Below are 14,535 nucleotides of genomic sequence, written 5' to 3' on the forward strand. Positions count from 1 at the left end.
TTTAAAAAGACCCCCCTTTTAAGAAGAGTGCTTTTCGTCTACCACTCCCCCTTCCCCAACAAACCCCAACCCTTTTCTGAAACATACCTCCATATTGCATTAAATAATTGGGTCAAAGGAAGTAACCTATACAGGCAACTACATTTCCTCCCCACTCTTTCCCCTCATTAAACCTGTGCTGGTTTTGGTAGCACATTGATTATGGCATGTGCAGCTTTCACTTACTCCCAGTGCAGATTTCACCATTGAGCCTGGATTTAGGAATTGGGCCATGGAACCGGAAGCCAATTTCCCCCTGCCCTTCTGTAACTGGCTTTGGAGCTGTGTGACTCCCAAACCAGATGAAAATAGATCTGATACTCTCCTTAACTCTGTATGTTTGAGGGGAAATGTTTGTTTGTGTGAGAGAGAAAGAGATCCCACAACTTCTCCTGATCCCTAAACTAGGGTTCAATTGTGACTAGGTCTTAACAGCCCTTTTTGAGTCACTGCGGTGTCGATGCATTGCCGTAATGTATTTTTACTTTTGCTTAAGAGCTGAGAATGTGTTGCTATGCGTTGCAGCTTCTTAAGGCAGTACTGCATGTTTCAAAGAACACACGGCTTCCACTAAAAGTGGCAGGCTTTTATTGAGTCACATCCATAACATCTAGCCTAGTGGCCTTCAAACTGCTTGCATCCAGAACTCTTGCTTAGCTCCAGTCTGCAAGATGGACACAGTTCCAATTTATTTTACGGTTCTCGCTCTTTTTCTTTTTTCACTTTCTGTCTCCCTATCCCTCTGCTTTTCCTACTTTCCAACCCATCCCTCTTTTCCACTTTGGTTTTTTGTTTAAAAAAACCAAAGTTGTACAAGCAAAAAGTCATATGGTGGTGGCACTTAGAGCATGACTCATGACCCACCATTTGAAGGCTTTGCCATTACAGCCCTTGTCCTGATGTCGTGTACTTTCCCTGCAAGAGCAGGGGGGAAAGCACATTGCAAGTGACATCAGGACATGCAGTAAGTGAAATAGACATTATGGAAGTTATGTGTGTTTGTGTTGGCGGGTGTGGGGTGAGACTCACCATAGGAATTAGTATTTTTCCAGTGGCAGCGTTGTGTTTTTTGTAACATGTAGTTCCACCCTTACCTTTTTCTTCTCGCGTATTTAAGGATGAAGGCTGCAGCCCCCAAATTGGCTGATCAAGTAGTTGTAGGCATCATAAAAGCAGAGGTGCTGGAAGGCACTCAAAATGTGAAAACCCAGCCCCTTAAGCCCTCTTCTCCTGCTCACTTCTTGACCACGCCACACCAAGTGCTCCATGCCCTTACAAAACCTGGATTTGATTCTGCAGAGAAACCCACATATTCCAAGAACGCAGTATGCAAGAAACAGGGAGGAGGAAGACAGTTAGACAGACTATTTCTCACCAAATGTGCCTGGCAACACATAATGAAAAAGCAATCTTTTTTGCGGCATCCCAGTGAATCTGCCCCCTAGGAAATGGTTTGGGGCATTGCAGCCAGTTTCCTCCCCCCCCCCATTAAAATAAGTTATGGAATGATTGACAACCTGATAACTCTTCCACAAACAGTGCAGCACTAACCTTAACTTACCAAGCAGAGCCACCATTGAAACTATCTCAGTTTTGCAGACTTTGTTCTGTAGCAACAAAATATAGAATACATTGTGTATTTTAAACTAAACATGGCTGGTTTTTGTTTCTGTCGGAAGTTTACAATTACGTATCTACAGGTTGTTGTCAGCATTTCAAATTAACAGCCTATGAAATGTGTCTTTGCAAACACTTTGGTTATGTGGACTCTCTTTTATAAATTGTTTAGTTATTAGCAAATGTTCTCACGGGAAACCAAACTTGAGCTTTTTGCTTCCCCTACTCATTCTTTTTTGGTAGGGAAAATTCTGAATTTGCACACCTTTTTAAAGTTAGCCACTAGCTCCGTTGAAACAAACGATGACTGAGGAGTGAAACCTTAGAGGTCTTGGGCAGATGTAACACTGGCTCCCAGCAAAAAAAAAAAAAAATTATTATTATTTTAAAAAAGGCATGCAGATTGGAAGCCAGACATATGAGTACCTCAGAGCAATTCTTCCCACCTAGTATTAGCCATGGTTTAAAGTTGCGCCAAAATAAATGCAAACCACGGTTCCTTTAGAACCCAAGTGACCATGTTTTTAAGTGGGTTTTCCAAACCATGGTTATAGGAAACCCCAGTACATGTTAGTTACGGTCTGCATCAGTGCATATATGACTCTAAGCTATGGTTAATTTAGGGAAAGGAATGGAGGAGGGAGAGCATTCTTTCATGAGTCTGGTTCCCAATTTGTATTTTGGGCGGAGCCAGCATTAATCCGTCTCGGGCCAGAATGACTTTGCAATGGCTAAGCTGTCTACAGCGATAACATTTATGGTTAAATTATGGCTCAGTTTCCCCCCAAGTGTAATACAGAGGAGAATTTCAGGCCAGCAGTCTTATTAGGCTGCTGATCCCCCCCACTTTTCTGGTTTACAACTGTTTTAACCCTAAACCCTCAGGTTACATGAAGCAGGTACAGTAGTCTATTGAACTGTATTGGGTTGGGCCACGTTTTCTTTCCTTTTGAGCAACAACTGCTTAGATGAACGAGTAACATTCGTTTAAGGTTTTTTCTAATGTTTAATTTTGTCCTTGTTAAGAGGTTAAGCACCTTATTAGAACAAGTTTTAAAACCTTGTTTTAAATAATTTTGTAACTTTGAAAGTAATGGTTGCTGTAGTGATGTCTTTCACACATGTGAAGATAAACAATAAAATCATTTATTTACAAGTTACGGCTCTAATTAATTTTTGGTAAATAAGTTTCTCAATCAGCCTAGATATATGTTCTGCAATCCTTCAAATCCTTGTTGGACATGAATAAATTATACTCTCAATGTGCATGAATTGCTGGTTCATTGGTAGCTGGACGGGACATTTCACACCACCAGGCCCTTATGTGGTACTTCCAGTGTGGCTTTTTAGTGTCTAGAGCACGAGTGGTGGACAACTTAAGGACTTTATACTCGTTTGCAGACCCACCCTAGCCTGTCTTTCATCCGTAATGCCAAATGCAACATTAATCTTAATGTACTTGTGACAAATGTCTGTACCCACTTGGGTGGCTGGTTTGCACATTTATATAAAAAATGGCTCAGTTTAGAAGTTGTCCACTCCTCTTCTCTTACTCTGAATGTCCAGAACCACCAGAAGAGAAAGCAGTCAATACCAAAATTACATTACTTGCGTATACAAAGGTTTGAAAATTGGAGAACGCTCTTGCATATTAGGAGTGTGGCGGCTCTTCTTGCGTGGTGTTCAGCTGTGTTTGTTTGCTTTTACCAAAAGCGGTGACACATAATCTGAATTTCTTCTATGGTTTGATGAAAGGTTTTACTTGCACAGTGATCTTGCCTACCAGATGGAAAATCATTTTTAACTCCATGTGGGAAAGTAGCTACCAACCTAAAATGCTAGTATTTGTTAAACATAGATAGGTCTGTCTTGACACAATTATCCTTTATGTTTATTGGACAAAAATACGATGCAGACAATCACATATTCGAAAATGCAGTATGCTTTGATTTTTCCAAATTAATTAGCCTACAACGCTTTTGTTATGTTTTTGTTGTGGTTGTTGGATAAAGCGGGTGATATCCTAATGCAAATACATGTGGTGACATTCAGATTACTTTGGGGGTGGAAATCCTTAATCTTTGTTGGTTTTTTAATAATAATAATAATAATAATAATAATAATAATAATAATAATAATAAAAAGGGACACTGCCAGACTCTTCATGTCTTGTTTTAAAATTGAACTGAATTTGCAGAGAATCAGGGACACTGCAACCACAAACCTAATTGTAAGCTGTTGGGGCTGACAACCCCAGAGTCAGCCACAACTGGACCTAATGGTCAGGGGTCCCTTTACCCTTTTACTTGCTTTCTGGGGGGCGGGGGTGGGTAGTGCTTTGAAGAATTAGCAGTAAAGTTGCTATGTCTGCAGAAACGTGGCAAAAATTTGGTTTTGTTGAATGTATTAGCATGATTGAAGAGCTACTGCGTTCAGTTTATGAGAACTGAAGACATGTTTATGGCCTCATATCCTGATCCAGAGATCCATGTGTAAGTAGGCTGCAGGTATAGATTCCAACCCCCCTTTCTATAGAGAGTGAGCCCATCCACACATTCATTGGACTGCATGTGGGGATCAGTCTTTCTCTGTTGAAATGAGGGGGGAATCGAGAAAAGGAAATTACAAGGGCATATCCTGGTTCCTGCACCTTGAAGCAGTTCACTGGATTGAAATGGTGGTCTTTGGCTGAGTCCTTTTTTGAAGTTTCAGCTTGCTTATTTCTTAACTTTGTTTATTATTATTATTATTATTATTATTATTATTATTATTATTATTATTATTTATTTATTTGTGTGTGGGGGGGAAATGTTCTGAAAATGTGCTGTTGTTAAGTACTGAAGTTGCTTTTAAAAAAATAAATCGAAATAGAATACAAGAGCTGCAATGAAGAAACTGCAATAAAAGTATCAATTTCTTATTATTTATTCAGGAGATATCACCTAAGCCTCAAAGTCAGAAAAAAAATGAAGCTGATATTAGCAGTTCTGCCAACATTCAGAAATCTGCACTGTTGCCCTCAACTTTGTCTTCAGGAAAGGCTCGCAGCAAGAAATGCAAACAAGAATCTGGAGATTCTGCAGGGTGTATAAAGTCCCTTAAATCACCAATTTCCCCAGAGTTAATACAAGTGGAGGATTTGACCCTGGTCTCCCAGCTTCCTTCTTCTGTGATAAATAAAACTAGTGAGCACAGACATTTTAAAACATACCATAATTACTTCTATTACAGTCATATTGGGAAATAATCATCATTGGGGTGGTTCTTTTTCTTTCCTTTTTTCCTTTTCCTTTGAATGTGACTTGTATATAACAGACTGGGTTGGGGGGGGGCTGGGAGAGTGGAATGCAAGTGTGACATGGGATATAGTACATGCAATTAAGTTCACCACTGAAGTTATCCCCCACCCCCAAATCCTTAGTAGCCAGTACTGGAAACTCCTTGCACATCGGTCATCTGAAAGGAGGAAGGAAACAAAAGCCAAACCAACTCTTTTTGCCGCTTCCAAAAGTTTTCCTATATGGTTGCCTGGAAATTTTGGGTTGTGTGTGTGTGGGTTTTTTGTGTGTGTGGGTTTTTTTTTTGGTTGTAAACCCATTTGTTTCCAAGATTGAAATATCAAACACACACAGTATGGCACTTGTACGATGGCGGAAATTCATAGCAAGAGCGCAACTCGTCATGTTACACGGAGCAGCAAAGGCTACAGCTGATCTGCTTTTGGAGGCACCAATTCTTCAAAAAGAAGATGAGCCATTCTTGTGTGTTGTTGGTGTTTTGTTTTTTGTTCCCCCACCACCACCCTCACCCTCGGGAAATTCTACTGGCATGATTTGCCTGCTGGACCTACTAGCTCTTGCTCTCTGTGTGACATTTGCTCTTACTTTTAGTGCTATAGAAGACAAACAAAAAAATAGGTTTCAGTCCCTGGGATGAGGGTCCAAAGGAGGCTGGTTTAGATGGGGAACAGGAATGTACAAAACTGCAAGAAAACTGATCAGCGAAATGTTTGCAGTTGTAGAAATGTCCAAGTCCCTTTGGTAGGGAAATGGATGAGGATATCCTTGCTTTCTTCTGCCCCCCCCCCCCTTTCAGACCGTACCATTTAACATTTCCCTGCCAGAGGATTTAATCCCTTGTCAGCAGTAAAGTAGAGAATGGGGGATTCTGTCAAGCACTGCTCTAGATCTTTTGCATCTCTCCGGGAAATGAAGAATGACACACAAAAAACTTCCTAGGGCTGCTTTCTTCCATCTCCGAGTTAAAATTATCTTCCGCTGAATGTTATGATCCAGCCATAGCTACTTAACAAGTCTCGCTGGTTTGAAAGGGACTTGCACGCACCTAACGTCTGGTTGGATTGTGCTGCTAATTAATTGAGAAGAGGGAAACAGCTTGTGCAAATGTAATTCTCTCCCCCCTGCCCCCTTTGCACTGAAACGCTTCATCAGTCAATGACACTCTAAATCTTCCCTCATTAAATGTTGCCGTCCACACTTGTTGCGATTGCACATGATGTCGGTAAGTAACCTTCACTGAGGATGATTTGTGCCTTTTAACAATGCAAAGATAGCACTGTAAAGGGAATCCCTCTTAACAATCTGCAGCTATTGTGGTAGTATTGAAAAGCATAGTTGTAGCTTTTGTAGAGAGTTGAGCATTTTGCAGGTCTTCCCCCCCCCCCATTTTTTTTAAACCATGGGGATTATATATCTTTTTTCCAATTATGAGGCTTCTTAAGCTGTGTTTATTTTAATTTATACACTGCTTTTTGAGAAACATTTTCCATAAAGTGGCTTCCATTGGATCTAAAGTTGTTTACAATATATAAAATAAAAGAAGAATCCATTCCACAAATTAATAAATAAAAGAGCAGAACAACAGAAGCTAAGAACGCATAACATAAAATCCCCTGTATATATTACACATTGAAAGCCATTGAAAGGAGGTAGGTTTTCAAATTAGACTTTGTGGTGCGAGCTTTTAAAGTGATCGCTTGAATATAGATATGTGGAAATTAACTTTACTGAGTTCACTTCCTCCAAACCATTGCAGTCCCGTTGCTTTCAGCAGAAGAGTTAACCACGGATTTGAATTTCTTCTACTGAAATCAGTGAGACTGCAAAGTGCTTTGCTTTGGTTGAATTTGAACCCATTGTAAACCTCCGCCCCTCCCAAAAATAAATTAAAAATCCTGGAATTTGACCAAAGGAAAACAAAGGGCCCTTCATTCCTCTTGGGAACTTCCCTATGCATAACTCTTGTGTATAAATCAAATCCAGCATAATTCACTCACATACGCATGATTATGAGATCATTTCAATATGCATAGCAAACACAGCTTGCTGTACTAGTGGTAGCGTTGGAATCCAAAGGCCCAGTATTGGGATTCACTGAATCAGTGTTATAATAATGGCTTGCAATGGCATGGCTAATACGATGCACTCCAGATCTTGCTGTATTACATACGGCTTCTGTCATTCACCCTTCGCCAGGCTCCTGTGTTTTAATGGAAGTTCTAGTCCACAGCACCTGGCAAGCATGTTGACTTACCCCCTGGTTTTAACTAACGATTGCTTATTGCATTATCAAACCTACCATACTTAATTTCTCAAGGATGTTATAAGCTGGAACACATGCGTGTGCACACACCTTCATTCCAAGGTGGCTTACATGCTATTGAAATTATAAATAACTATAAAAAGCAACAGTGAAGGAAACAGGATTTTAACCGATCTAGTACATTCAGACCGAAGTAAAAGAACAATAAGCACATTGTGAGTGCTTTTCCAAAACCTAACCGAACGGCTAGCGCAACAAATAAGTTAATATTAGTTGCCGACAAGTTACCAGGCCCTGCAATCCCACAGAGGGCATCCAGTAGATATTGCATTGTTGCAAAAACAATGGAACAGTTTTGTATCAGAAAGTTTGTCATTCTTTGCTTGCTTCAGGAGTGTTAAGAAACTCTGCATTTATTTATAATATCCTATTGTGGGAATGGGGAACCTATGGTCCTCTAGTTGTTGGATTCCAGCTCCCATCATCTCTGGTCATCAGCTTGGGCTGATGCGGGTTTGAAGTCCCAACAACACACAGACAACCACAGGTTCAGCGTCCCTGGTTTATAATTTTCTCCTAGCAGTTAAGAGGGAAGTGAGAGAGTCAGAAATCGAATGTATCAGGGAGCTTAGGTATATTAGTGCTGCCTATGACCTTTTGTGCCAGATTTGTTCCATCACAATGGACCCCCTCCCCTTGCAAGCCTTTTCATTAAAAGCCTGCTTCTACTAACTGAAGCTTAAAACCATTCCTCTAGTCTCCTGGTATCCCCCATTTTTCTATTTGTAAAGAGCAATGCCATGATAGATGGGGAACCACTTAAGGCAAGCGCCTTATGACCTCCTTAGAAATATTAGAGTAAGACGATGACCTGTGTCTGCTTCATGAACATTGCAAGGTCTCTTTTTAGGTCCATCACAGCAAGTGAGTGCCCTTAGATCTTTCAAAAATAGCCAGCGGAGATGAAGATCACAGCGCTTAGCGACTGGTTCGTTGCCTCATGGTTCACTAGAAAAAGTTCCTTCTCCCTCTCCAGTCACTGATAGAAAAGGGTTCTCCATCAATGCCCCAAATCAGCCGCCAGCATTACTGGAGGGTAATGTATTTCAGTCTAAAGTAAAGAACCAGAGAGAATCCAAGTGTTAAACGTAAGACCTTCGCGAGAAATGTCCTGCCTGACAAGAGCTTCTGGCTAATAGACGAGAACTGTGCCACGTTAGGTGTGTAACTCAGCGACCTCAAGGAACGCGGTGCTTGTCTGTCGTTTAATATTCCGTTCTTTCTTTTATGTAGTTCCCAATGTTGCTCATGTCTCCCTTGAGAAGCGCGGACTCTGCCTCCCTCTTGACTTAAGCCGCAACTTGGATGTGTCGGCGCTCTTAACTGCGGAGGCTGCTTTCCGCAGTGACTACCCCGTTAAAGAGAAGGAAGATAATCAGATGGTGTTGTGCCATTCTTCTAAAGCGGCAGCTGATGGCAGAGTAGCCCCAGTGGCATCAGGTAAAAAGTTTGTCAGCGGCTTTCAAGAGTGTATTAGGTCATGCAGAATGCTGTAGGCCACTGTGTTTAGAACATTTCTGGATGTATATTGTTGTTGTTGTTTAGTCGTGTCCGACTCTTCGTGACCCCATGGACCAGAGCACGCCAGGCACTCCTGTCTTCCACTGCCTCCTGCAGTTTGGTCAAACTCATGCTGGTAGCTTCGAGAACACTGTCCAACCATCTCGTCCTCTGTCGTCCCCTTCTCTTTGTGCCCTCCATCTTTCCCAACATCAGGGTCTTTTCCAGGGACTCTTCTCTTCTCATGAGTCTCAGCTTCAAGATCTGTCCTTCCAGTGAGCACTCAGGGCTGATTTCTTTAAGAATGGATAGGTTTGATCTTCTTGCAGTCCATGGGACTCTCAAGAGTCTCCTCCAGCGCCATAATTCAAAAGCATCCATTCTTCGGCGATCAGCCTTCTTTATGGTCCAGCTCTCACTTCCATACATCACTACTGGGAAAACTGTAGCTTTAACTATACGGACCTTTGTTGGCAAGGTGATGTTTCTGCTTTTTAAGATGCTGTCTAGATGTATATTAAGAGTATGTTTTTTAAAAAAAAATAATTTTTATTTGATTTTTCAAGTATAAGAATATGACAATGCCATCATACACATCCATATTTAAAGATTACTCTGAATCTCTAGACTTCCCACCCTCTCCCTTCCATGGGTCCCATTGTCAACTCTTTCAACTGCATATTATTCGGTAGTCCATATTTTATATTACTCCATTGTCTCCACTGTATTTGCTACACAACAAGTGTTATTGCAGTCCTGCTAACGTTTTCATCTGCTTACAGTGGTCTCCAAGATAAATTATAAATCTTTCCCATTCCTTATTAAAGTTTTGGTCTTCTTGGTTTCTGAGCTTCCCGGTCAGTTTTGCCATTTTAGCATTGTCCAACAGTTTAATTTGCCATTCTTCTCTGGTAGGGACTTTGTCTTCTTTCCATCTCTGGGCCAGCAACGTTGTTGCGTATGTTTAGAATATGTTAACTCGTATACCTAGGAAATACTTGTGTGAATGTGACGAGCGTGTGTTTGTGTATCATTCAGGTACACTTGTCTGTAAGGAGAGGTTGGTTGAATTCTCTTGTTTCAGTGCGTGGGTCCACTTTTCATGCCACATTGTGAATGAAAAGGGCTCTTTATTTGCTGTTTTAGTTATGGCCGTGTTTGGGCCACCCCTTGTCACAAAGAGGTGTATCCAACTAAGTCATTGTGTGCACCGAACTTTTCCTCCTTCTTTGCACCCCCTGCCCCAAATCTGTTCTGGCGGGTAGAGAGGGAGGGGAAGTTCAGTTGTGCTTGCAGAAGTCATTCCACTCGGGCAGTGATTTAGACGGATTCCACCCACTGTAGTTAGCCATGGTTCTGCTTACACCTTCATTCGGCTATCTTCGGAAGCAACCATTTTGGAAAGAGCTTAAAGCTCTGAAACTGCTCTGCTTGGTTGGTGGCAACCCAGCCACACCCAGTTTTCTGAAATGGAAGCATGATGATTTGCCAACGTAGACAACATAAGGAGACTGCAAATAAACTGTGCCGGTCTTTTCCAGAAGCAAAGCAATACATGAAAGCTGAAGTTTACTTCAGGAAACAAATAATTCTGGAGGAGGGGGGAGACAGGTGGAATGGGAGATTCCCATGGCACTTTCTCAAAAAATCTGGCTTAAAAAGATTGCTGACCCTTTATCTAAAAGTAAATCACATCTGTCTTCTCAGTGCTATTCAGGCCTCACAGAATTCTTGGGATGCAAAAAATTAGGAAAAGGTGCAAGTGGATAAGTTGGTTACTCTGCTGGCTTGCAGAATTCATCTCTTCTTTAATGTCAGGACCTCTCATCCTGCTCTCAACACCTTCTTTACTCTACCTTCTGTGCAAAACGTATTCAGATAATAATCTAGCAGCTTCTTTAGCCCAGAGGATCACACATGAAATGGATCATAGTCATACACAGATGCTGCAGCTAATTTAGAAATGGAAATTTTAGAGTAACATAATTAAGTGCCCCTTTTCGTTAGCATGGCAAATGCTCGTTTTTGTTTTTTTTACAACAGATATAAATATCTCCCAGTTAAATCTCTTATTCAGAGAACAGTGAATGTGAGTTCTCTTCGATTCGTTTCCTTGTTTCTCATCCTCCGTCGTTTAATCTTTTCAGATCTAGCAGTATAAATGAACTAAAGCATGGTCCCTAGTGCTTGCCACCAAGAGACTTAACACACTGTTGCCAGCAGTGTTCTGCTAAGCTTCTGTTTCCTTTCTTACATCCACAGGAATGCTGAAAACGGAGAGAAAAACGAAATTGGAAGACAGATGCTCGTCGCTTCTTGGTATGGACAAAAATTTTCAGCAAAAACAAAACTGTAGCTTGAGAGAGCAGGAATGTAGCCTGTCTGTTTATTATTATTATTATTATTATTATTATTATTATTATTATTATTTTCACCTGTTAACGCTTTTTAAGGGGTCACAGGACAAAAGAGTGTACTTCTTCACACAGAACATAGTTAAACTATGGAATTTGCTCCCATAAGGCTGCCAGCTTAGATGGCTTTAAAAGGGGATTAAATAAATTCGTAGAAGTGGTGTAGATATATGTAGCGTAGCTCCATTGTTGGAGACAGCATGCCTCTCAATACCAGCTGTTAGGAATTGCAGGCGAGGAGAGTGCTGTTGCAGTCAGCTCCTCCTTGTCTAGTTGCTCTCGTTTAAACACAACTAACCTTGAACTATGACTGTAATTCTGAGTTACGACTTTAATTAAATTTCATTGCCTCTGTAGATTTTTATTTTTTTTGCAAGGCTCAGTTCTTGGTTCATCTCTAAAACTCCCTCTCCTTTGAAAATCGAAAACGTTGGGCCACTTCCCCTGCAATCCTAAATACACTTACTAGTAAGCCCAGTATGTCTCCGTAGAGCTTGCCTCCGAGTAAATAGGCATAAGTACTGTTGTAAGCGAACAGTTCCACTCTCAGGTGGCTGGAAGCACATGACCTAATCTTGGAACAGGCTGCGTTTGTTTTACACTGATGCCCTTTGTTTAATAAAGATCCATTTGCAATGTAGGTAAAAAGAAGGAGAAGGAGAAAGAAAGGAAGGAGAAGAAGGAGAAAGACCACAAGTCGAAACAGAAAAAGAAGAAAAAGAAAAAGAAGAAATCAAAGCAGCATGGTACAGTTTAGAATATAGTAAATCTAGCTAAAGACTTTGCCTGTTGCTTCAGACTTTGCTTGCTAGTTCGATCTCCATGCATTATGAGCTTTAAGCATAAATTGCTCCAGTGTTACTTCAGGATGTGTTTATTAGATCTGTTGAGATACTGCCCGTTGACCAAATTGCTCTTTGGCATCATGCCCCAGTGTCCTCATTCACCTACAACACTAAGCCAATCTATGGCCTAGCATGAAGGACAGGCCGGCTGGTGTCCATTTATATAATTGTAGCCATTTTGCTCCTCTGCCAGGTCCAGCTGCTTCTGTTTCTACCAGGACGTTAGCCATGGTTTGGCTTAGTATTGCATGCAAGCTTGGGCTCATGCTTTGTTATTCTATAAACAAACCAGCAAATGGTAAGCCAATAACAAACCTTGGTTTTTGTTCATGGTTTGTTTGGCAAATAACAAAACCATAAATCGCCAGAATGCCTATATTAAGCAGATCCAATTGAAAATACACATAAATGTAATAGGCCGTATAGTAACAATCACAAAGTTATTTACTAGAACTACTTCTCAAAAATTAGATACCAGAAAAATACAAAATACAAGAGAGATGAAGAAATTGGAAAAGAATGTACTACGGCACTGACTAATATAGGACTTGTATTTTGTATGTACTGGATTTGGTGATCAACTGAAAAGTTACATTTTTATTATATTATGTCACGATGTTGATTTTGACATTATGAGAAGTGGTATCATGGTTTGTTTGGAGCACGACAAATCAGGAGCCAAGGTTCTGATGTAACTGAACCAAACTGTGGCTCAGCTATGCGCTCAGAGTTTTCTAAATGTGCACCCACATGTTTGCTCATTCATGCTAAGCCATACTTTGGCTTAGCGTCACATGCAAGAGTAACGTTGCGTCCTCTGTATTTGACACATGAGATGTCGATCAAGTGCTTATTCTTGGGCATATGCTCTTTGAATGTGCTGCTCATAAACATCTCTGTCAATCATCTTGGCATCTTGAGATTTGGTGATAAGGGACTGGAGTGGGCGCTTACTGGAAACCCTGCGACAGACCTGCGTTGCACATTCACAGGAGTGAGATGTTATTGCAGGAATCACTTGCGCATGTGGGTAACATGTGAAGGGGGCACTTCCACACCTGCCCAACGGCAAGATGTATGAAATCCATACAAGAATTCATACATCTTGTAATGGAAACATGCAAGTTTCAATTTTGCGTGTTACAGCAAATGTACAAACATATCCAGAAATGCCTGTCTGTTGGAGGCTAGCAGTGTTCTAAAACCATGTGAATCTGCTTAAGGTAGCTATTTCCTATTTGTTAGTTTTAGAAGCTATGTGCTTCTTCTTCTTTGGTGATCACTCACAGCCGAGTAAGATTGTCTTCCATAAACACGGTTTTAACGAGTCTGTAAGTGACTGTGGAGGCCAATTCTGGATCCACACGTCCTTCCACAGTGGGGACATTGGTTTCCGGGCGGGAGTTGATCACGGTGTGGATTTGCCAAGCGTGCCTTCCTCTTAGCACGTTTCTCCCTTGCGTCCTGAGTTCAAGTGTCTTCTCCAACTGGAGCACTCGCAGGCCAGTGTTTCCCAATTACTAGTGTTTATACTACATTTTTTTTAGATTTGCCTTGACACAGTCTTTAAACCTCTTTTGTTGACAATGTGCATACAGTGCTAAAAGGAGTGACTTTTTAAGCAAGGGTGGTTTTGGTTTTTACCTTTTATATTTGGGGTGTGTGTGTGTTAGCAAAAACCATCTTGATGTAGGTAGACAGTGAGACCATGTGTTCGTGTTTTGTGATTACTTTGCAGATTATTCGGATTTTGACGATAGTTCTCTTGAGTACTTGGACAGGTGCTCCTCTCCATTCACTAGGTCTTCTGGGAGCTCGCTGACACTACGGAGCACAACCGTGGAGAAGAACACATCCTATCAGTACCCAAGGGCTATTCTGTCTGTCGACCTTAGTGGTGAAAGTAGGTTTCCTGTCTTGTATGTTGTTCTGCTTAAATCTTAATTTCATTTTTCATCTAGAGAAATTGAGGAATTAACCAAATATGTGCTGATTTAGCTATCCATTTTTTGTTTTTGCATTTCTGAAGAGTAATTTTTCTTTCTTTATAAAGGACTCTTCAGATAAGCCAAGTGCTTCATGTAGATTTCCCCCCTAAACCTAATAACAGCCCTCTAAAAGTATCCTGTCCCCATTTGTTTCCCTAAGCCAGCCAGATGCCTCTGGAATCTTGCAAACAGGACATGTTGCAGATTGTCATCTCCTGTTTTTTCTGCTCCAGCATCTCATAATTTCAGAGATTCTGCCTCTGAACACAAATGCTCAGCATAGCTGGTGTGCCTTTATATATTCTATAAACCTAATTGTTTTGCTTTGCTTATGTAGGGGGAAAAACCCAACCCTTATCTAGATGTCTTTGCCACATCTTTTGATAGTAGCTTGCCTGAGCTCATCCAGTGAACTCATCAGCAAAGTTAGCTTGTGCTTTTGGCTACTATTGTTAAAGAAATGTTTCCCAACAGCAATGCACACCCCTATTTTTCTTCTGTTGGTGCTCC

The 14,535-nt window shown here is 41.0% G+C and overlaps 1 protein-coding gene across 2 annotated transcripts in view; it reads left to right on the forward strand.

Annotated features, from left to right (window-relative positions):
• PHF20L1 (PHD finger protein 20 like 1) overlaps window positions 1-14,535 on the forward strand; it is a 65,743-nt gene that overhangs the window by 36,231 nt on the left and 14,977 nt on the right. For both annotated transcript variants that reach the window (XM_081204462.1, XM_081204463.1), the window contains 5 exons: window positions 4,589-4,841; window positions 8,512-8,718; window positions 11,041-11,097; window positions 11,834-11,938; window positions 13,776-13,940. In XM_081204462.1, the coding sequence (XP_081060588.1) occupies window positions 4,589-4,841; window positions 8,512-8,718; window positions 11,041-11,097; window positions 11,834-11,938; window positions 13,776-13,940 (787 nt within the window). The remainder of the gene's footprint in view (window positions 1-4,588; window positions 4,842-8,511; window positions 8,719-11,040; window positions 11,098-11,833; window positions 11,939-13,775; window positions 13,941-14,535) is intronic.

The sequence above is a fragment of the Podarcis bocagei genome, assembly GCF_964188305.1.
Source record: "Podarcis bocagei genome assembly, chromosome: 8".
Lineage (NCBI taxonomy): Eukaryota > Metazoa > Chordata > Lepidosauria > Squamata > Lacertidae > Podarcis > Podarcis bocagei.